This window comes from Lithobates pipiens, unplaced genomic scaffold (genome assembly GCF_037356315.1).
Source record: "Lithobates pipiens isolate NorthernLeopardFrog02 unplaced genomic scaffold, aLitPip1_a1.2 Scaffold_16, whole genome shotgun sequence".
NCBI lineage: Eukaryota > Metazoa > Chordata > Amphibia > Anura > Ranidae > Lithobates > Lithobates pipiens.
In genome coordinates, this window is record NW_027507748.1 from 2,615,280 (window position 1) to 2,640,423 (window position 25,144).

Genomic DNA, 25,144 nt, shown 5'->3' on the forward strand with positions numbered 1-25,144 from the left:
TCTTTGGACACATGGACTGGACCCAGTACTGGTCTCTGGACACAGGAACTGGACCCAATTCTGGTCTCTGGGCACATGGACTGGACCCAATACTGGTCTCTGGGCACATGGACTGGACCCAATACTAGTCTCTGGACACAGGGTCTGGTCCCAATTCTGGTCTCTGGGCACATGGACTGGATCCAATACTGGTCTCTGGGCACATGTACTGGACCCAATACTAGTCTCTGGACACATGGTCTGGTCCCAATATTGGTCTCTGGACACATGGACTGGACCCAATACTGTTCTCTGGACACATGGACTGGACCCAATACTAGTCTCTGGACACATGGTCTGGTCCCAATATTGGTCTCTGGGCACATGGATTGGATCCAATTCTGGTCTCTGGACACAGGAACTGGACCCAGGACTAATCTCCTGATACACAGAATGGACTCAATACTGCCCTGTGCATACATAGACAAGGACTGGACCCCGCACTGACCCCTCACTGACAGAATGGATCTCACGACACAAGGACTGGACCCCGCACTGACAGTATGGTCACCACGACACAAGGACTGGTCCCCGTACCGGCAGTATGGATCTCATGACACAAGGACTGGATCTGGTACCGATGGTATGGATCTCACCACACAAGGACTGGACCCCGTATCGGCAGTATGGTTCTCACCACACAAGGACTGGACCCCGTATCGGCAGTATGGATCTCATAATACAAGGACTGGACACCATCTTTGTAGTTTTCATAGAAGAGTTTATTACAGTGATTGGACGATATCGGACACGAGTCATAAGAAAAGGCTTTCTGTAGAAACGAGGAGACAGATTCACTACAAAATATTGCATCGTACGTAGAAAGTCACAAACCCTGAACCCAAAGATCTTTGGATTAGTAGTATTAGGTATGTATTTGATCAATGACCTCATTATGGAGCCCCACCCCCACACCAGGTACCGCCAGGCCGCACGACACATGGACAGAACGCTGCCCACAGCAACCAATCAGAAGCCTGATGAGGGATCTGGTTACAACTAGGGAGAGATGAGGATGAATGAAGGACTCAATCACAGCTTACTGACAAGAGAGCGGAGGCGGGCACATACCACATGGTTGTCAGTGACTGGCCCCTCCCACAAAGCAGAGAACCCCCCCAATATCTGAAGCAAAAAAAAAGAACAACTCCCCACCCCGGCTTCAGTCTTTGTGCTTTATATTCAATGATCTCCCCCAGGAAGTTTTGGACCTCCAGACAAGATCTGCAATTACAGAACTCGCCACCTGCTGGTGAAGTCTGGTATTGCAGAGTGGCCACAGACTACAATGGCTCCCGATTAGGAACCAGTAAATTTCCCTGACCAAGGAAAGTCAGTGGCAGCGGGATGGAGGGACTCTATGTGCTTTTGGGCCCTTCTAGGTAGACATCGGGGGCCCCCCCAATATAAATAGCTATTATAAGTGAGTGCCGCTTCAGTAAAAACTGGCCTTATTACCCCACCGCAGAAGATCACATTAAGTCTTTCACCGGCCATCACTTTCTAGCACAGACTTCAATGTGATTGGCTGCTGAAGGGCAATACAGACAGTCCTTGTTGGGAAACATTTTGATAACAGGTATAGACCTCAGTCCACACAATCTTGCAGACTGGAGTCCCTTGCAAGGGCTGGAGGTCATTACCCTCCCCCCCCCCTCTCTGTATCCTAACACAAGGTGGACCCTGGCAAGGAAAGTATTAGGTTATGGGCTCCAGAATTAATATTTTACATTTTTACGATAATCCCCCCACTCCGGGCCCCCATCTTATAAAGTAGTGGGCCCCAAATTCTCACTATGGAATTTTACCTACAAATAGCTCCACCTACAGCAGAGGGCAGGTAGGACACCTCCATTGTGTGTTGGAGGGGCCCCCTGAACCTGACATATATACGGGACCTCATATTGTGCTTCTTCTGATATAGGGAGGACTGGGGAAACCACTTACTGAAGGGACCAGTAAGCATCACCAAAACCACCCAGTGCATGATGGGAGGGAAGAGGGGGCCTCAGGTATAGAATGGGGAGTCCATCGGAAATATCGGGGTGATTTTGGAACGGGAGCGACGTGCCCCATAAAGTGGAATGACCTAGGCGGGTGGCTGAGCTGTCTCTTGGCCTGCGGCTTATTCTATAGATGGGCTGGAAAGTCGCCGTCCTATGGGGGCCCATTGATAAAAAAATGGCAAAATGATCACCTTTGCTATGATTTGCAGGAGGGAAGTTACGAATAAAACAACAGCAAAAAGGATTCATTGGTGAAAATATATATATATATATATAAATAAAAAATATTCCCCCCTTATACCCCAGATTTGAGGGCCCTTTTTTCCCGATTGTGCGTAGAGGTGCGTTTTGGCAGCTGGGTTGTCAACGTGAGTTTCCTTTATGCGTATCATAGAGCAACGGGTTTTGAATCATTGCCATTGACCTCTACAGACCTCCCAGCGCGCTAAAACACCAAAAAAAAAGGCGCATATCGTATTTTCTAAAACGCAGTGCAGTGGAAGTTTTGTGTTTTGGGTTGGGAGGCCAATGGAAGTCAATAGTAATGCTTGAAAATGAATATAACATGCTTTTTGATGCATTGGCAAAGGGCAGTGATGGAGAACCTTGGCACCCCAGATGTTTTGGAACTACATTTCCCATGATGCTCATGCACTCTGCAGTGTAGCTGAGCATCATGGGAAATGTAGTTCCAAAACATCCGGGGTGCCGAGGTTCTCCATCACTGGCCTAGGTAATAGCAAGCCATGGTCATTGGATGTTAACTCCATCCAAATCCCAAATCCCAAAACACACTGAAGACATCAGAGCACCGATAAACATTATGAATGAATGTCAACGGGTTAGGGGGTTAGGCTTAGGGTGTTATGGTTAAAAAGTTGAGGTTGGTTGTTAGGGGGTTAGGGTCTGATGTTTGGGTTGGTAGTTAGGGAGTTAGAGTTAGGTGGTTATGGTTAGGGGGCTATATCATTAGGGCTAGGAGGTTAGGGGGCCAGGATTAGGTAGATAGGATTATGGGATTAGGGTTGGTGGCTAGATTTAGGGGTTAGGTTTAGAAAGTTAAGGTTGAGGGTAGGGGTTAGGATTATGGTGTTAGGAGCTAGGGCTAAGGGTTACTGTTGGGGATTAGGCTGAGTGGTTAGGTTTAGGGGCTAGGGGGTAAGGGCTGGAGGTAGGGGTTAGGATTAGGAGCTAGGGTTAGGGTTGGGGATTAGGGGGTTAGGGTTGGTGGTTAGGATTAGAAGGTTGGGGCTGGGGGGGGGGGTAGTGGTTAGGATTTGGAGTTAGGGTTGGGGGTTAGGTTTAGGGGTTAGGATTAGGAAGTTTTCGGTTCGTTTTGAGGGTTAGGGTTGGTTGTTAGGCTTGGAGGTTAAGGTTGGTGGTTAGGGTTTAGAGGTTAGGATTAGGAGGTTAGGGGTTAGAGATTAGGATTAGGAGGTTAGGGTTGCAGGTTAGGATTAGGAGGTTAAAGTTGGTGGTTAGATTTAGGGGTTAGGGTTGTAGGTTAGGATTAGGAGGTTAGGGTTGTAGGTTAGGATTAGGAGGTTAGGGTTGGTGGTTAGATTTAGGGGTTAGGGTTTAGAGATTAGGATTAGGAGGTTAGGGTTGGTGGTTAGATTTAGGGTTTAGAGATTAGGATTAGGAGGTTAGGGTTGTAGGTTAGGATTAGGAGGTTAGGGTTGGTGGTTAGATTTAGGGGTTAGGGTTTAGAGATTAGGATTAGGAGGTTAGGGTTGGTGGTTAGATTTAGGGTTTAGAGATTAGGATTAGGAGGTTAGGGTTGTAGGTTAGGATTAGGAGGTTAGGGTTGGAGCTTAGGTTTAGAAAGTTAGGGTTGGGGTAGGGGTTAGGATTATGATGTTAAGAGTTAGGGTTAGGGGTTATAGTTGGGGTTAGGGTTGGTGGTTAGGTTTAGGGGCTAGGGTAGGGCTGGAGGTAGGGGTTATGATTAGGAGTTAGGGTTGAAAGACTAGGGGGTTAGGGTTGGAAGTTAGAGTTGGTGGTTAGGGTTAGAGGTTAGAATTAGAAGGTTAGGGCTGAGGGGTAGTGGTCAGGATTAGAAGGTTAGGAGTTAGGGTTGGGGGTTACTGTTGGGGGTAGAGTTGGTGGTTAGGTTTAGTGGTTAGGATTAGGAGGTTACGATTAGAAGGTTAGTAATTAGGATTAGGAAGTTAGGGGTTAGTTCTGAGTGTTAGGGTTGGTTGTTAGGATTAGGAGGTTAGGGTTGGTGGTTAGGTTTTACAGGTTGTGATTAGGAGGTTGGGGTTAGAGGTTAGGATTAGAAAGCTAGGGCTGAGGGGTTATGTTTAGGATTAGGAGGTTAGGAGTGAGGGTTGGGGGTTAGGGTTGGGAGTTTGGGAATTAGGGTTAGGGGTTAGTGACGTGTTGAAGATTAGGGCTCATTGTTAGGGTTAGAGGTTACGATTAGAAGGGTAGGGTAGGGGGTAGTAGTTAGGAGGTTAGGAGTGAGCATTGAGGGTTAGGGTTCAAGGTTAGGGTTGGGAGTATGGGAGATAGGGTTAGGGGGTTAGTGTTGAGGGTTAGTGGTTAGACTTAGGGGTTAGGGTTGGAGGTAAGGATTAGGAGGTTGGGGTTGGAGGGAGGAATTAGGAGGTTAGAATTAGAAGGTTAGGAATGAAGGTTGTGGGGTAAGGGTTAGGATCAGAGATGAGGATTTGGAGGTTAGGGCTGGGGGTTAGGGTTGGAGGTTAGAATTAGAAGGTTAGGGTTGGGGGGGTAGTGGTTAGGATTGGGAGGTTAGGAGTGTAGGTTGTGGGGTAAGGGTTGGGATCAGAGGTGAGGGTTAGGAGGTTAGGGCTGGGGGTTAGCGGTTGGAGGTTAGAATTAGAAGGTTAGGGTTGGGGGGGTAGCGGTTAGGATTGGGAGGTTAGGAGTGAAGGTTGTGGGGTAAGGGTTGGGATCAGAGGTGAGGGTTAGGAGGTTAGGGCTGGGGGTTAGCGGTTTGGGTTGGGGTATCAGGAAACACATGCTCCCACCTGTCTAATGCTACAATAGGAATCCCCCTCTACACACACTTACAGATAAATGGGCCGTCTTTGAATCATTGAAATGGAAGAAGACTTCTGGGCTTTGGTTGATATGGGGGGGGGGGGGGCAGGAAGTGAAAAGACTTCCAGAGGAACTGTATAGATATCTCAATAATCGGAAATAATCGTTCCCCTAGACTCTGTATTTCCCTAGAATTAGGAATGACCCCCAAATATTTCAGTATTTTCGTATTTGGATCACATCCCCCTGTATCTACCTGTGGAGGGGGTCCTCACACTAACCAATCATGTGGAGGGGGTCCCCACAGTGACCAATCGTGTGGAGGAGGGTCCCCGCACTGCCCAATCTTGTGGAAGGGTCCTCACACTGACCAATCTTGTGGAGGGGGTCCCCGCACTGACCAATCTTGTGGAGTGGGTCCTCACACTGACCAATCTTGTGGAGGGGGTCCCCGCACTGACCAATCTTGTGGAGGGGGTCCTCGCAGTGGCCAATCTTGTGGAGGGGATCCCTGCAGTGGCCAATCTTGTGGAGGGGGTCCCCGCACTGACCAATCTTGTGGAGGGGGTCCCCGCACTGACCAATCTTGTGGAGGGGGTCCCTGCAGTGGCCAATCTTGTGGAGGGGATCCCTGCAGTGGCCAATCTTGTGGAGGGGGTCCCCGCACTGACCAATCTTGTGGAGGGGGTCCTCGCAGTGGCCAATCTTGTGGAGGGGGTCCCTGCACTGACCAATCTTGTGGAGGGGGTCCCCGCACTGACCAATCTTGTGGAGGGGGTCCCCGCACTGACCAATCTTGTGGAGGGGGTCCCTGCACTGACCAATCTTGTGGAGGGGGTCCCCGCACTGACCAATCTTGTGGAGGGGGTCCTCGCAGTGGCCAATCTTGTGGAGGGGGTCCCCGCACTGATCAATCTTGTGGAGGGGGTCCCTGCACTGACCAATCTTGTGGAGGGGGTCCCCGCACTGACCAATCTTGTGGAGGGGGTCCTCGCAGTGGCCAATCTTGTGGAGGGGGTCCCTGCAGTGGCCAATCTTGTGGAGGGGGTCCCCGCAGTGGCCAATCTTGTGGAGGGGGTCCCCGCAGCCTGTAAGACACATATATAATGGATTCTATATAGTCATGTTATACACACAGTGCCCACCGGGTGTCACTGTTACTCTACACAGACAATACGCACACCCGCCACGAGGGCGTCTACACGTCTACCACACACAGAGAGTCACCTTTGGTCATATCACCTAGAAATAATGCACGTGGTTCTCTAGAGCTACTCACTGACACGTCTCTGGGACCCCTCTGCCACAGAAAGACCCCCCTAGAGCTAAACGGGCCCTATCCTGCAAACTGCGCCAATGGGGGCCCCCCGGCCTGGGCCACAGTCTGTCCTTCCTTGCTGCGGTCCGTCACGTGACCGCCATATCCCGCTAGACGTCCAGCACGTGGTTGAGGTAGGAGATGTAGCAGATGGCCAGGCGCAGGATCTCAATCTTGGAGAGTTTCTTGTCTGGCGGCAGAGTGGGCAGCAGGTGTCGCAGCTCGGCGAACGCCACGTTGAAGGCCTCCACGCGGATTCGCTCTCTCGTGGCGTGGGCTGAGCGGTACTTGGCGGTGGCTCGCCTCCTGCGTCTCTTCTCTTCGCGGCTGAGCTGTGGGGGGAGGCATGGCGCCTGGCGCTCGCCGCCCTCCGTTTCCGACACGCTGCCCCCCTTCATCTCGCTGACCGCCGAGTCGGATTCGGACTGCACTGACAGCTGGTCGGAATCGATCGCCTCGGGGCTGAGCATCATCTTCGCTGCGGGCGTGGCTGGAGGGAGACAGAAAAGATACAATCATACAAAATGATACACAATATGTACAATGATAGAATGATATAGAACATTGGTCTCCAAACTGCGGCCCAGGGGCCGAATGTGGCCCTCTGTCTGGCCCTTGGGGCACTATTCCTCCCACTGATACCAATGATGGGGCACTATTCCTCCCACTGACACCAATGATGGGGCACTATTCCTCCCACTGACACCAATGATGGGACACTATTCCTCCCACTGACACCAATGATGGGGCACTATTCCTCCCACTAACACCAATGATGGGACACTATTCATCCCACTGACACCAATGATGGGACACTATTCCTCCCACTGACACCAATGATGGGGCACTATTCCCCCCACTGATACAAATGATGGGGTACTATTCCTCCCACTGACACCAATGATGGGGCACTATTCCTCCCACTGACACCAATGATGGGGCACTATTCATCCCACTAACACCAATGATGGGACACTATTCATCCCACTGACACCAATGATGGGACACTATTCATCCCACTGACACCAATGATGGGACACTATTCCTCCCACTGACACCAATGATGGGGCACTATTCCCCCCACTGATACAAATGATGGGGTACTATTCCTCCCACTGACACCAATGATGGGGCACTATTCCTCCCACTGACACCAATGATGGGGCACTATTCATCCCACTAACACCAATGATGGGGCACTATTCCTCCCACTAACACCAATGATGGGACACTATTCATCCCACTGACACCAATGATGGGACACTATTCCTCCCACTGACACCAATGATGGGGCACTATTCCCCCCACTGATACAAATGATGGGGTACTATTCCTCCCACTGACACCAATGATGGGGCACTATTCCTCCCACTAACACCAATGATGGGGCACTATTCCCCCCACTGATACCAATGATGGGGCACTATTCCTCCCACTGACACCAATGATGGGGCACTATTCCTCCCACTGACACCAATGATGGGGCACTATTCCTCCCACTGACACCAATGATGGGACACTATTCCTCCCACTGACACCAATGATGGGGCACTATTCCTCCCACTAACACCAATGATGGGACACTATTCATCCCACTGACACCAATGATGGGACACTATTCCTCCCACTGACACCAATGATGGGGCACTATTCCCCCCACTGATACAAATGATGGGGTACTATTCCTCCCACTGACACCAATGATGGGGCACTATTCCTCCCACTAACACCAATGATGGGGCACTATTCCCCCCACTGATACCAATGATGGGGCACTATTCCTCCCACTGACACCAATGATGGGGCACTATTCCCCCCACTAACACCAATGATGGGGCACTATTCCTCCCACTGACACCAATGATGGGACACTATTCCTCCCACTGACACCAATGATGGGGCACTATTCCCCCCACTGATACCAATGACGGGGTACTATTCCTCCCACTGACACCAATGATGGGGCACTATTCCTCCCACTAACACCAATGATGGGGCACTATTCCCCCCACTGATACCAATGATGGGGCACTATTCCTCCCACTGACACCAATGATGGGGCACTATTCCTCCCACTGACACCAATGATGGGACACTATTCCTCCCACTGACACCAATGATGGGACACTATTCATCCCACTGACACCAATGATGGGGCACTATTCCTCCCACTGACACCAATGATGGGGCACTATTCCCTCCCACTGACACCAATGATGGGGCAATATTCCCCCCACTGACACCAATGATGGGACACTATTCCTCCCACTGACACCAATGATGGGGCACTATTCCTCCCACTGACACCAATGATGGGGCACTATTCATCCCACTGATACCAATGATGGGGCACTATTCCTCCCACTGACACCAATGATGGGGCACTATTCCTCCCACTGACACCAATGATGGGACACTATTCCTCCCACTGATACCAATGATGGGGCACTATTCCTCCCACTGACACCAATGATGGGACACTATTCCTCCCACTGACACCAGTGATGGGGCACTATTCCTCCCACTGATACCAATGATGGGACACTATTCTCCCACTGACACCAATGATGGGACACTATTCCTCCCACTGACACCAATGATGGGACACTATTCTCCCACTGACACCAATGATGGGACACTATTCCTCCCACTGACACCAATGATGGGGCACTATTCTCCCACTGATACCAATGATGGGACACTATTCCTCCCACTGATACCAATGATGGGACACTATTCCCCCCACTGACACCAATGATGGGGCACTATTCTCCCACTGATACCAATGATGGGACACTATTCCTCCCACTGATACCAATGATGGGACACTATTCCTCCCACTGATACCAATGATGGGACACTATTCCCCCCACTGACACCAATGATGGGGCACTATTCTCCCACTGATACCAATGATGGGACACTATTCCTCCCACTGATACCAATGATGGGACACTATTCCTCCCACTGACACCAATGATGGGGCACTATTCCTCCCACTGATACCAATGATGGGACACTATTCCTCCCACTGACACCAATGATGGGGCACTATTCTCCCACTGATACCAATGATGGGACACTATTCCTCCCACTGATACCAATGATGGGACACTATTCCTCCCACTGATACCAATGATGGGACACTATTCCTCCCACTGACACCAATGATGGTGCACTATTCCTCCCACTGACACCAATGATGGGGCACTATTCCTCCCACTGATACCAATGATGGGACACTATTCCTCCCACTGACACCAATGATGGTGCACTATTCCTCCCACTGACACCAATGATGGGGCACTATTCTCCCACTGACACCAATGATGGGACACTATTCTCCCACTGACACCAATGATGGGACACTATTCTCCCACTGACACCAATGATGGGGCACTATTCTCCCACTGACACCAATGATGGGACACTATTCTCCCACTGACACCAATGATGGGACACTATTCCTCCCACTGACACCAATGATGGTGCACTATTCCTCCCACTGACACCAATGATGGGGCACTATTCTCCCACTGACACCAATGATGGGACACTATTCTCCCACTGACACCAATGATGGGACACTATTCCTCCCACTGACACCAATGATGGGACACTATTCATCCCACTGATACCAATGATGGGGCACTATTCCTCCCACTGACACCAATGATGGGGCACTATTCCTCCCACTGACACCAATGATGGGACACTATTCCTCACACTGATACCAATGATGGGACACTATTCTCCCACTGACACCAATGATGGGACACTATTCCTCCCACTGACACCAATGATGGGGCACTATTCTCCCACTGATACCAATGATGGGACACTATTCCTCCCACTGACACCAATGATGGGGCACTATTCCTCCCACTGACACCAATGATGGGACACTATTCCTCACACTGATACCAATGATGGGACACTATTCTCCCACTGACACCAATGATGGGACACTATTCTCCCACTGATACCAATGATGGGGCACTATTCCTCACACTGATACCAATGATGGGACACTATTCCTCCCACTGACACCAATGATGGTGCACTATTCCTCCCACTGACACCAATGATGGGGCACTATTCTCCCACTGACACCAATGATGGGACACTATTCCTCCCACTGATACCAATGATGGGGCACTATTCCTCACACTGATACCAATGATGGGACACTATTCCTCCCACTGACACCAATGATGGTGCACTATTCCTCCCACTGATACCAATGATGGGGCACTATTCCTCACACTGATACCAATGATGGGACACTATTCTCCCACTGACACCAATGATGGGACACTATTCCTCCCACTGATACCAATGATGGGGCACTATTCCTCACACTGATACCAATGATGGGACACTATTCCTCCCACTGACACCAATGATGGTGCACTATTCCTCCCACTGACACCAATGATGGGGCACTATTCTCCCACTGACACCAATGATGGGGCACTATTCCTCACACTGATACCAATGATATGGGACACTATTCTCCCACTGACACCAATGATGGGACACTATTCTCCCACTGACACCAATGATGGGACACTATTCCTCCCACTGATACCAATGATGGGGCACTATTCCTCACACTGATACCAATGATGGGACACTATTCTCCCACTGATACCAATGATGGTGCACTATTCCTCCCACTGACACCAATGATGGGGCACTATTCTCCCACTGACACCAATGATGGGGCACTATTCCTCCCACTGATACCAATGATGGGACACTATTCTCCCACTGACACCAATGATGGGGCACTATTCCTCCCACTGATACCAATGATGGGACACTATTCTCCCACTGACACCAATGATGGGACACTATTCTCCCACTGACACCAATGATGGGACACTATTCCTCCCACTGACACCAATGATGGGACACTATTCCTCACACTGATACCAATGATGGGACACTATTCTCCCACTGACACCAATGATGGGACACTATTCCTCCCACTGATACCAATGATGGGACACTATTCTCCCACTGACACCAATGATGGGGCACTATTCCTCCCACTGATACCAATGATGGGACACTATTCTCCCCACTGACACCAATGATGGGACACTATTCCTCCCACTGATACCAATGATGGGACACTATTCTCCCCACTGACACCAATGATGGGACACTATTCCTCCCACTGACACCAATGATGGGACACTATTCCTCCCACTGACACCAATGATGGGACACTATTCCTCACACTGATACCAATGATGGGACACTATTCTCCCACTGACACCAATGATGGGACACTATTCCTCACACTGACACCAATGATGGGACACTATTCTCCCACTGACACCAATGATGGGACACTATTCCTCCCACTGACACCAATGATGGGACACTATTCCTCCCACTGACACCAATGATGGGGCACTATTCCTCCCACTGACACCAATGATGGGACACTATTCCTCCCACTGACACCAATGATGGGACACTATTCTCCCACTGATACCAATGATGGTGCACTATTCCTCCCACTGACACCAATGATGGGACACTATTCCTCCCACTGATACCAATGATGGGACACTATTCTCCCACTGATACCAATGATGGTGCACTATTCCTCCCACTGATACCAATGATGGGGCAATATTCCTCCCACTGATACCAATGATGGGACACTATTCCTCCCACTGACACCAATGATGGGGCACTATTCCTCCCACTGACACCAATGATGGGACACTATTCCTCCCACTGACACCAATGATGGGACACTATTCTCCCACTGATACCAATGATGGGACACTATTCCTCCCACTGACACCAATGATGGGACACTATTCCTCCCACTGACACCAATGATGGGACACTATTCCTCCCACTGATACCAATGATGGGACACTATTCTCCCACTGATACCAATGATGGTGCACTATTCCTCCCACTGATACCAATGATGGGGCAATATTCCTCCCACTGATACCAATGATGGGACACTATTCCTCCCACTGACACCAATGATGGGGCACTATTCCTCCCACTGATACCAATGATGGTGCACTATTCCTCCCACTGATACCAATGATGGGGCACTATTCCTCCCACTGATACCAATGATGGGACACTATTCCTCCCACTGACACCAATGATGGGACACTATTCCTCCCACTGACACCAATGATGGGACACTATTCCTCACACTGATACCAATGATGGGACACTATTCTCCCACTGATACCAATGATGGGACACTATTCCTCCCACTGATACCAATGATGGGGCACTATTCCTCCCACTGATACCAATGATGGGGCACTATTCCTCCCACTGATACCAATGATGGGACACTATTCCTCCCACTGACACCAATGATGGGACACTATTCCTCCCACTGACACCAATGATGGGACACTATTCCTCACACTGATACCAATGATGGGGCACTATTCCTCCCACTGATACCAATGATGGGGCACTATTCCTCCCACTGATACCAATGATGGGGCACTATTCCTCCCACTGATACCAATGATGGGGCACTGATAATTCCCTTAATGCAAAAGATGGTACATTGTTTATCCCAACTAAAGCCAGGGCATTTTCGGCACCCACTGACCATGGCTCAGCCCACCTGAAGTCAGAAGCATAGAAAACTGTCCCAATGATTAAAAATTTGAGGAGAGCTACAGAGCCCTCCGGTGGCATGTAGCCCAAGCATGCCCTTGGACAGCGGATGACAGCCCAACAGAAGGCTTCAGCTAAGGTGGCCTGGGGCTGTTGTATGGAAAGCTGTCAGGGGACCCTGACTTTGGGAGTGATCCGGAGTGGCGGTTTGAGGAAATCATGGAGCACAGAGAACACATGCTGACCGTCTCGGGAAGTGCACCGGGCACTGGACGATATGGAGTTACCGACCGTTCAGAAATGTGAAAGAAAGCTGGAGATCGCCTGCAGACGGCTGCTAGACACTGCTCAGCAGCAAGTCTGGGTTCCCTTTGCCTGGGACTATCCAGAAGTACCAGCCGACAGTCCTGAAATCCTGGCTGAAGTATCAGCAATGGGACAGAGTAACAGTGCGCTTTGCTCACCTCCAGCTATGGAAGCGGAGCTCTTACGGCGGATGCAGCGAGTGCCGACTCACCTTGATGAACCTGTTTCTGTAGAGGAGGAGTTTGGATGGAGGAATGCGTCTGTCCAGCAGGGAGAGGAAGCAGTCAGCTTATCTCCCCAGCTGCAGTTCAAGGGCTCGGGGGGAGAAGAGGAAGCCATCCTCACTTCCCAGCCACAGAAAGCATGGAGGAGTGATCTCTAAGCCCCTGGTGAGGATGAAGGCTCGGAGGCCATTCGGGAGGATTGACTTTTCATTGAAGGATGTAACAATTACTGAGATTTCAAATGGAGTGATGACAGCCGGGCAGAGCTCTGCTAGCCTCTGCCCAGCACCGGTAACATCTACTGGGCTCCAGTACCAGGAGATGATGAACCTCAATCCCCCGACGCCAGTTGTAGAGACTTGGGGATTTAATAGAGTTTCCAGCTACGGAGGAACAACCCAGAAGAGCTGGCATCGAGGCATGGCACTGTTGACCCCCTGCATACAACAATCGGTGGCCCTGAAGGAGTTGCGCAAGGCCACCAACTTTTCATTTTACTTCCCCCGTGGAACGGCTGGCATCAGGGCAGAACATCACTGAGCTCTGCCCAGCACCAACAGCATCTTCAGCCTTCCTGAGAGAAGAGGAAGCCACCCTCACTTCCCAGCCACAGAAAGCATGGAGGATTTCATTGACTTTTCATTGAAGGATGTAACAATTACTGAGATTTTAAATGGAGTGATGACAGCCGGGCAGAGCTCTGCTAGCCTCTGCCCAGCACCAGTAACATCTTCTGGGCTCCAGTACCAGGAGATGATGAACCTCAATCCCCCGATGCCAGTTGTAGAGACTTAAGGATTTAATAGACTTTCCTGCTGCGGAGGAACAACCCGGAAGAGCTGGCATCAAGGCATGGCGCTGTTGACCCCCTGCATACAACAATCGGTGGCCCTGAAGGAGTTGCGCAAGGCCACCAACTTTTCAGCACTGAGCTCTGCCCAGCACCAACAGAATCTTCAGCCTTCCTGAAAGAAGAGGAAGCCATCCTCACTTCCCAGCCACAGAAAGCATGGAGGATTTCATTGACTTTTCATTGAAGGATGTAACAATTACTGAGATTTTAAATGGAGTGATGACAGCCGGGCAGAGCTCTGCTAGCCTCTGCCCAGCACCGGTAACATCTTCTGGGCTTAGGGTTACCACCTTTTCTTCAAGCCAAACCCCAACACTTTAGCAACCTGGGACACCATTGGGTGCCCAAAGGAGAGTAGTAATGCGGTTCGCATAGCATGCTGTAGTGAACAGTGGGTGTGGCCAATTTGTTCTTGCTGACATCATTGCCCTGCCCCCAGACAGCTGCCCACAGCTCCTGGATGGCAACAGATTTGTGTGTGACTATCTTGGTTACTTGGGTAGCCACAGCCCAGTCTGAATAATGTGTCCGGGATTCAGTGCACCTGAAACCCAAACACACGATTAAAAACCCAGACTGTCCGGGTGAATCCCGGACAGGTGGCAACCCTATCTGGGCTCCAGTACCAGAAGATGATGAACCTCAATCCCCCGACGCCAGTTGTAGAGACTTGGGGATTTAATAGACTTTCCAGCTTCGGAGGAACAACCTGGAAGAGCTGGCATCAAGGCATGGCGCTGTTGACCCCCTGCATACAACAATCGGTGGCCCTGAAGGAGTTGCGCAAGGCCACCAACTTTTCATTTTACTTCTCCCGTGGAACGGCTGGTATCAGGGCAGAACATCACTGAGCTCTGCCCAGCACCAACAGCATCTTCAGCCTTCCTGAGAGAAGAGGTAGCCGGCCTTTCTCCCACACCACTGACAGGGACATGGGATTTCCTGCCAGCAGCATCTATGGAGTTACAACAAACCCCTCCAGCTGAATCGCTGGCAACCGGACACGGGGTACAAAACCTCTGCCCCACACCTGCGACAGTTCCCAGGGTGAGAAGGTGGTGGTCACTCCCCAGCAGCAGATCAACTGTCTGGGAATTGAGGAAGCTGTCTTCCCCCCCTAACAGAGTGGAGAAAACGGTCTCCCTTCCCCAGCAAGGATCCGAGCACCTGGGAGACGGTACCAGCAAAATGTCGCCCCAGCAGCCAGATGAGGGTAAGGGAGGTGGAGCAGCCGGCTCATCTCCCCAGCAGCAGATCAACTGTCTGGGAATTGAGGAAGCTGTCTTTCCCCCCTAACAGTCAGCCAGAGTGGAGAAAACGGTCTCCCTTCCCCAGCAAGGATCCGTGCACCTGGGAGACGGTACCAGCAAAATGTCGCCCCAGCAGCCAGATGAGGGTAAGGGAGGTGGAGCAGCCGGCTCATCTCCCCAGCAGCAGATCAACTGTCTGGGAATTGAGGAAGCTGTCTTTCCCCCCTAACAGTCAGCCAGAGTGGAGAAAACGGTCTCCCTTCCCCAGCAAGGATCCGTGCACCTGGGAGACGGTACCAGCAAAATGTCGCCCCAGCAGCCAGATGAGGGTAAGGGAGGTGGAGCAGCCGGCTCATCTCCCCAGCAGCAGATCAACTGTCTGGGAATTGAGGAAGCTGTCTTTCCCCCCTAACAGTCAGCCAGAGTGGAGAAAACGGTCTCCCTTCCCCAGCAAGGATCCGTGCACCTGGGAGACGGTACCAGCAAAATGTCGCCCCAGCAGCCAGATGAGGGTAAGGGAGGTGGAGCAGCCAGCTCATCTCCCCAGCAGCAGATTGTGCCCCAGGACAGTAAAGACCACCCAGCTGAGGCGCTGGCAGCCGGACAGACATGCCACGACCTCTGTTCCACACCTACTGATGACAACTATTGCCTGCACCCAAGAATGGGAGTCATGTGGACTGACTATGTGAGTTCACGCTGCCCGACTAACGCATGACTAGATGAAGGTCTGGGACCTTGTTAATCTACTTTGGATGGAGGGGGGGGGGGGGATATGACAGACCCAACCAGGACAGGGGCTTTAATAAAAGAACACTACTCTTCGGGAGGTGTGTGCTTAGTGGTCCCCTTGGAGTGGTCTTGCTATGTCTCACCAAAGCTCACAGACTGTGGGAACTGGAGGTTCCACATCCATATTCGGGGCATTTATGCCTCAAACCAGCAGTGACTGCGGATGCTAATGTGGTCCACTCAAGCCACTGGAGTCCCCTGCCATAATGTGTTTATAGTAAGAAGGTCCCTCCCACAGTGTGCCTCCTAAGTGTCTTCCTCACATTGTTAGTTGGATCCCCTATTGTTTCTGTCTGTCTTCTCCCCTCTGTGTTTTTACTTGTAATAATGTGTATTGTTCTTTGTATTCAGGGTTGTGGATGCAGAACGGTGTGGTCACCAGGCTGGATTAAGTGACTAGTGAACTAGTTCATGTTAATTATATCACTGTCAGCTAATAGTTGCTAGATGTGCCAATATTTCCTAATGGAGGCCCAAACATAGGTAGCGGTCATGCATTTTTGTCACGCGCTTTCCATGCTCAAAAACGCTTGAAAACGCACGTTGCCAAACGCACTAATTGGAACATGAGCTTCTTGGCACGCTTGTTGCACAACAGGTAGTCCATTCAAGTCAATGAACAAAAAAAAAGCACTACATGTGATGTGACGCGTCGCTCAGGGGTGAATGCAGCCTCATTCTGTGTGTTGGAGGGTAACATGATTGGCCTGCCCCCCAGAGGATGGGAGGTGTAATGCCGGGCTGACCCTATATTACATATATATATATATATACAGAACTTTATGCCTCCGGTGGCACTGTGTCACATGGTAAGTAGCATGGTAACGCCACATTGACGTTAAGTGTTCTCCGTCTTTTATCCATTCCTGTATATCTAATAATAACTCCAGTGTCTACTCTTGCCAGAACTGTAAGTGACCCCAGAAGACGCCACGCTACGGAGGACTGTGCTGGAGAACATCAAGGGCCACTGGGGCCCCCCGCGGGTACACCACTGTGCTGGGAGGCGGAGCTTTTTAGAAGGAAGGGGTGGGGAGGACAATTTGGTGTTTTCTCTTCTTCTTAGATTCAAGACTGCAGACATGGTACAGGAGATGATCAGAGACTGCAGACATGATACAGGAGATGATCAGAGACTGCAGACATGATACAGGAGATGATCAGAGACTGCAGACATGATACAGGAGATGATCAGAGACTGCAGACATCATACAGGAGATGATCAGAGACTGCAGACATCATACAGGAGATGATCAGAGACTGCAGACATGATACAGGAGATGATCAGAGACTGCAGACATGATACAGGAGATGATCAGAGACTGCAGACATCATACAGGAGATGATCAGAGACTGCAGACATCATACAGGAGATGATCAGAGACTGCAGACATAATACAGGAGATGATCAGAGACTGCAGACATAACACAGGAGATGATCAGAGACTGCAGACATAATACAGGAGATGATCAGAGACTGCAGACATAGTACAGGAGATGATCAGAGACTGGGGACATAGTACAGGAGATGATCAGAGACTGCAGACATCATACAGGAGATGATCAGAGACTGCAGACATCATACAGGAGATGATCAGAGACTGCAGACATAATACAGGAGATGATCAGAGACTGCAGACATAATACAGGAGATGATCAGAGACTGCAGACATAATACAGGAGATGATCAGACACTGCAGACATAGTACAGGAGATGATCAGAGACTGCAGACATACAAGAGACAATCAGAGACTGCAGACATAGTACAAGAGATGGATAGAGACTGCAGACATAATACAGGAGATGATCAGAGACTGCAGACATAGTACAGGAGATAGTCAGAGACTGCAGACATGGTACAGGAGATGATCAGAGACTGCAGACATAGTACAGGAGATAGTCAGAGACTGCAGACATAGTACAGGAGATGATCAGAGACTGCAGACATATTACAGGAGATGATCAGAGACTGCGGACATAGTACAGGAGATGATCAGAGACTGCAGACATAGTACAGGAGATAGTCAGAGACTGCAGACATAGTACAGGAGATGATCAGAGACTGCAGACATAATACAGGAGATGATCAGAGACTGCAGACATAATACAGGAGATGATCAGACACTGCAGACATAGTACAGGAGATGATCAGAGACTGCAGACATACAAGAGACAATCAGAGACTGCAGACATAATACAGGAGATGATCAGAGACTGCAGACATAGTACAGGAGATGGTCAGAGACTGCAGACATAGTACAGGAGATGACCAGAGACTGCAGACATAATACAGGAGATGGTCAGAGACTGCAGACATGCTACAGGAGACGGTCAGAGACTGCAGACATAGTACAGGAGATGATCAGAGACTGCAGACATAGTACAGGAGATGATCAGAGACTGCAGACATAGTACAGGAGATAGTCAGAGACTGCAGACATAATACAGGAGATGATCAGAGACTGCAGACATAATACAGGAGATGATCAGAGACTGCAGACATATTACAGGAGATGATCAGAGACTGCGGACATAGTACAGGAGATGATCAGAGACTGCAGACATAGTACAGGAGATAGTCAGAGACTGCAGACATAGTACAGGAGATGATCAGAGACTGCAGACATAGTACAGGAGATGATCAGAGACTGCGGACATAGTACAGGAGATAGTCAGAGACTGCAGACATAATACAGGAGATGATCAGAGACTGTAAACATAGTACAGGAGATGATCAGAGACTGCAGACATAATACAGGAGATGATCAGAGACTGCAGACATAATACAGGAGATGATCAGAGACTGCAGACATAGTACAGGAGATGATCAGAGACTGCGGACATAGTACAGGAGATGATCAGAGACTGCAGACATCATACAGGAGATGATCAGAGACTGCAGACATAGTACAGGAGATGATCAGAGACTGCGGACATAGTACAGGAGATGATCAGAGACTGCAGACATCATACAGGAGATTAACAGAGACTGCGGACATAGTACAGGAGATGATCAGAGACTGCAGACATCATACAAGAGATGATCAGAGACTGCAGACATAGTACAGGAGATGATCAGAGACTGCGGACATAGTACAGGAGATGATCAGAGACTGTGGACATAGTACAGGAGATGATCAGAGACTGCAGACATAGTACAGGAGATGATCAGAGACTGCGGACATAGTACAGGAGATAGTCAGAGACTGCAGACATAATACAGGAGATGATCAGAGACTGCAGACATATTACAGGAGATGATCAGAGACTGCGGACATAGTACAGGAGATGATCAGAGACTGCAGACATAGTACAGGAGATAGTCAGAGACTGCAGACATAGTACAGGAGATGATCAGAGACTGCAGACATGGTACAGGAGATGATAAGAGACTGCGGACATAGTACAGGAGATGATAAGAGACTGCAGACATAGTACAGGAGATGATAAGAGACTGCGGACATAGTACAGGAGATGATCAGAGACTGCAGACATGGTACAGGAGATGATCAGAGACTGCAGACATAATACAGGAGATGATCAGAGACTGCAGACATAGTACAGGAGATGATCAGAGACTGCGGACATAGTACAGGAGATGATCAGAGACTGCAGACATCATACAGGAGATGATCAGAGACTGCAGACATAGTACAGGAGATGATCAGAGACTGTGGACATAGTACAGGAGATGATCAGAGACTGCAGACATAGTACAGGAGATGATCAGAGACTGCGGACATAATACAGGAGATGATCAGACTGCAGACATAATACAGGAGATGATCAGAGACTGCGGACATAGTACAGGAGATGATCAGAGACTGCGGATATAGTACAGGAGATGATCAGAGACTGCAGACATCATACAAGAGATGATCAGAGACTGCAGACATAGTACAGGAGATGATCAGAGACTGCAGACATAGTACAGGAGATGATCAGAGACTGCGGACATAATACAGGAGATGATCAGACTGCAGACATAATACAGGAGATGATCAGAGACTGCAGACATAGTACAGGAGATGATCAGAGACTGCGGACATAATACAGGAGATGATCAGAGACTGCAGACATAGTACAGGAGATGATCAGAGACTGCGGACATAGTACAGGAGATGATCAGAGACTGCGGACATAGTACAGGAGATGATCAGAGACTGCAGACATAATACAGGAGATGATCAGACTGCAGACATAATACAGGAGATGATCAGAGACTGCAGACATAGTACAGGAGATGATCAGAGACTGCGGACATAATACAGGAGATGATCAGAGACTGCAGACATAGTACAGGAGATGATCAGAGACTGCGGACATAGTACAGGAGATGATCAGAGACTGCGGACATAATACAGGAGATGATCAGACTGCAGACATAATACAGGAGATGATCAGAGACTGCAGACATAGTACAGGAGATGATCAGAGACTGCGGACATAATACAGGAGATGATCAGAGACTGCAGACATAGTACAGGAGATGATCAGAGACTGCGGACATAGTACAGGAGATGATCAGAGACTGCGGACATAGTACAGGAGATGATCAGAGACTGCGGACATAGTACAGGAGATGATCAGAGACTGCGGACATAGTACAGGAGATGATCAGAGACTGCGGACATAGTACAGGAGATGATCAGAGACTGCGGACATAGTACCGTTGTTTCATGAATGTGAGAAGCCTCATTCATACTGAAATGTCACCATAATTTTTCTAAGAGATTCATTCCTGTGTTATTATCGCCATCTAGTGGCCAAATTACAATATCAGTAACATACTTCTGGAGACATGAGACTGAGAGCATTGCTATCACAGCCCCCCCATCAATGAATGCTCCCACATGAAGCCCCCTTCAGACCCCTTCAGACCCCTGAGGAATTTTCTCACCTCACATTTTATATTTTCTTCAATAAGATCCATTATAAAAAAGGGTGAGAAAAAGGGGCGTCCAGCTCCGAAATCCGGGAATCCGGGAATCATTCACCTCCCGGAATCCCATCCGAGGAACATTTTCCTTCAGAGTCTTCACCTGACTAATGAAAACACAGACTGCTCTCTACAGGGACTGTAGGGGCCACTCAGTGAGTTTTAAAGGGCCTAATAGAGCCCCGGAGCCACAGGTTGGGCGCCAGCGTGTTAGGTGAGTTCCCCCTCCCCCCCATTTTGCCCCTCACTCACCAGATATCAGGAGAGGATGGCGGTACAGAAGGTGTGGAGAATCTTCCGGGATCAGCTCTGTCGTCTACCCATGGGCCCACTTATGTTCTGCTCGGTGACCCTCCAACAGGTGCCAAATGGTCATTCCTTGGTGTTGGATGGATGTCAGTTGTTGGGTAAGCAATGTGTTTGTTGGCAAGACAATGGTCAGCTGTTGGGTGGGCAGTGCCCGAATGGTGGTCAGCTGTTGGGTGGGCAGTGCCCGAATGGTGGTCAGCTGTTGGGTGGGCAGTGCCCGAATGGTGGTCAGCTGTTGGGTGGGCAGTGCCCGAATGGTGGTCAGCTGTTGGGTGGGCAGTGCCCGAATGGTGGTCAGCTGTTGGGTGGGCAGTGCCCGAATGGTGGTCAGCTGTTGGGTGGGCAGTGCCCGAATGGTGGTCAGCTGTTGGGTGGGCAGTGCCCGAATGGTGGTCAGCTGTTGGGTGGGCAGTGCCCGAATGGTGGTCAGGGCCTTGTTCAGGGCCAGATGGATGTTGGATATTGGATGCCCAGTTCCCACATAATGGTCAGCTGTCGGTTGGGCAATGTTCAGTACCCAGGTGTAAGTTGGCTGTTGGGTGGGCAGAGTTTAGTGCCCTATTGAATGTTGGCTGGAGGTTGTTTGATTCCAGATGGTGGTCGTCTGCTGGGTGAGCAGAGTTCAGTGCCAGACAGTGTTCAGCTGTTGGGTGGGCAAAGTTCAGTGCTGGATGGTGGTTGGCTCTTTGGTGGGGAGTGTTCAGAGTTGAATTGTAGCCATCTGTTGGATGGGCAGAGTTCAGTGCTGGATGGTGGTCTGCTGTTGGGTGGGCAGAGTGTCCATATGGATGTTGAATTTTGGGTGGGCAGAGTTCAGTGCCTAGATGGATGTTGGCTCTTAGGTGGGCAGAGTTCAGTGCCTAGATTGATGTTGCCTGTTGGATGGGCAGAGTTCAGTGCCAGAGGGATATTGGCTGTTGGGTGGGCAGCGTTCAGTGCCAGATGGATGTTGAGTGGGCAGAGTTCAGTGCCTAGATGGATGTTGACTTTTGGGTGGGCAGAGTTCAGTGCCTAGATGGATGTTGACTTTTGGGTGGGCAGAGTTCAGTGCCAGATGGATGTTGGCTGTTGGGTGGGCAGAGTTCAGTAGCTAGATGGATGTTGCCTGTTGGGTGGGCAGCGTTCAATGCCAGATGGATGTTGGGTGGGCAGAATTCAGTGCCAGATGGATGTTGGCTGTTGGGTGGGCAGAGTTCAGTGCCTAGATGGATGTTGCCTGTTGGGTGGGCAGAGTTCAGTGCCTAGATGGATGTTGCCTGTTGGGTGGGCAGAGTTCAGTGCCTAGATGGATGTTGCCTGTTGGGTGGGCAGAGTTCAGTGCCTAGATGGATGTTGCCTGTTGGGTGGGCAGCGTTCAATGCCAGATGGATGTTGGCTGTTGGGTGGGCAGAGTTCAGTGCCTAGATGGATGTTGCCTGTTGGGTGGGCAGAGTTCAGTGCCTAGATGAATGTTGGCTGTTGGGTGGGCAGAGTTCAGTGCCAGATGGATGTTGCCTGTTGGATGGGCAGAGTTCAGTGCCTAGATGGATGTTGCCTGTTGGGTGGGCAGAGTTCAGTGCCCATATGGATGTTGGCTGTTGGGTGGGCAGAGTTCAGTGCCAGATGGATGTTGCCTGTTGGGTGGGCAGAGTTCAGTGCCAGATGGATGTTGCCTGTTGGGTGGGCAGAGTTCAGTGCCCATATGGATGTTGGCTGTTGGGTGGGCAGAGTTCAGTGCCAGATGGATGTTGCCTGTTGGGTGGGCAGAGTTCAGTGCCAGATGGATGTTGCCTGTTGGGTGGGCAGAGTTCAGTGCCTAGATGGATGTTGGCTGTTGGGTGGGCAGAGTTCAGTGCCAGATGGATGTTGCCTGTTGGGTGGGCAGAGTTCAGTGCCAGATGGATGTTGCCTGTTGGGTGGGCAGAGTTCAGTGCCCATATGGATGTTGGCTGTTGGGTGGGCAGAGTTCAGTGCCAGATGGATGTTGCCTGTTGGGTGGGCAGAGTTCAGTGCCAGATGGATGTTGCCTGTTGGGTGGGCAGAGTTCAGTGCCTAGATGGATGTTGGCAGTTGGGTGGGCAGAGTTCAGTGCCCATATGGATGTTGGCTGCTGGGTGGGCAGAGTTCAGTGCCCAGATGGATGTTGGCTGTTGGGTGGGCAGAGTTCAGTGCCCAGATGGATGTTGCCTGTTGGGTGGGCAGAGTTCAGTGCCCAGATGGATGTTGCCTGTTGGGTGGGCAGAGTTCAGTGCCCAGATGGATGTTGGCTGTTGGGTGGGCAGAGTTCAGTGCCAGGTGGATGTTGGCTGTTGGGTGGGCAGCGTTCGGATGGATGTCGGCTCCTTGGTGGGGCAGTATTTAGTTCCAGGCAAAGGGCAACGGTTGGCCAGCCTTCAGCAGGCAGCGGAGAAATGAGAAGGGATGGGCATGTCACCTGTTTTCCGGAGACGGCAGCATTACGGGAGGGCTGGCGCGGGGCTGGCGCGGGGCTGCGGTACCCAGAGGAATGATGGCATGGAGATAGACCTTCTGAGCTGGTGACAGAGGGATGGAGGAGGGGGGAGGGGAGACGTGGTCCCCGGGGTCCTCAGACCTCAGATGTTCAGGGATGAAATGGAAGGATATGATGGAGGGAGGGCGGCGGCTGCGGCGCACTTAATGCCCCTTTAATGGGAATTTTCTATTGGACACGGAGAGTCGGCGCGGGGATCCTAACCGCTTGTGACATCTGTCACTTTTCCTGGGGGAGAGGACCGTGATGTCTCCAGAAGTGTCCCCTGTGCTGATAAATATGTGACCCCCCCATCCCTCGCCACAGCTGAGACCTGTCCACCCCCCCCACCCCCGCTAATATCTAGGGACAGACCACGCCGGACTTTTCATATAAACAAGGTCTCACCATGACCCCGGGCTCCGTGTCACAGCTGTGGCCCTCGATTTCCTACGCAGGACATCACCGCCGCCTTCGCTCTCAGTCGCTGGCGGCCATGTTTGCTGGTCCTCAGAGACGATGAGAAATCAGCGCAGGATTTTCCATTAACCTGCTGAATGCTGTCACAGCGATGACCCCGACCCTTTATTATACATTTCTAATGATTGTAAGCTCTTCTGCCGCCGGCCCGGGGACGAGAGCCAAAACCCCCCCTCCCCCACTGAAGTAATAATTCCATGGTAATGATGCCATGTTTTCAGGTGATTCACATACTGGTGGTGAATGTCAGCCGCGACCTGTCACCTCTACTATGACATCATCACAGAGAATTCCCCGACACTGAGCACTGTGACATCATCACACAGAATTCCCAACACTGAGCACTGTGACATCATCACAGAGAATTCCCAACACTGACCACTGTGACATCATCACACAGAATTCCAAATAGATGTCAGAAAATGAGTTATTGTGTCATTCAGACTCCTAATATACAACAATCTCCTGCATACGACCCCGTCCAGTATAACTAACACCCCCCCCATATACTATACCATGTT

The 25,144-nt window shown here is 50.4% G+C and overlaps 1 protein-coding gene across 2 annotated transcripts; it reads right to left on the minus strand.

Moving 5' to 3' along the window:
• Positions 1-739: 739 nt before the first annotated feature.
• NHLH2 (nescient helix-loop-helix 2) lies at positions 740-24,796 on the minus strand. Of its 2 annotated transcripts, none has more exons than XM_077479479.1 (2): positions 24,552-24,796; positions 740-6,862 (listed from the first exon to the last, which is right to left on the minus strand). In XM_077479479.1, exon 2 carries the CDS (start codon positions 6,843-6,845, stop codon positions 6,483-6,485), a length of 363 nt encoding a protein of 120 aa, XP_077335605.1. In that variant the 5' UTR covers positions 6,846-6,862; positions 24,552-24,796; the 3' UTR covers positions 740-6,482. The 2 variants fall into 2 exon arrangements, with proteins under 2 accessions (XP_077335605.1, XP_077335604.1); XM_077479478.1 differs by lacking the exon at positions 24,552-24,796 and adding an exon at positions 21,617-24,432.
• Positions 24,797-25,144: the final 348 nt, after the last annotated feature.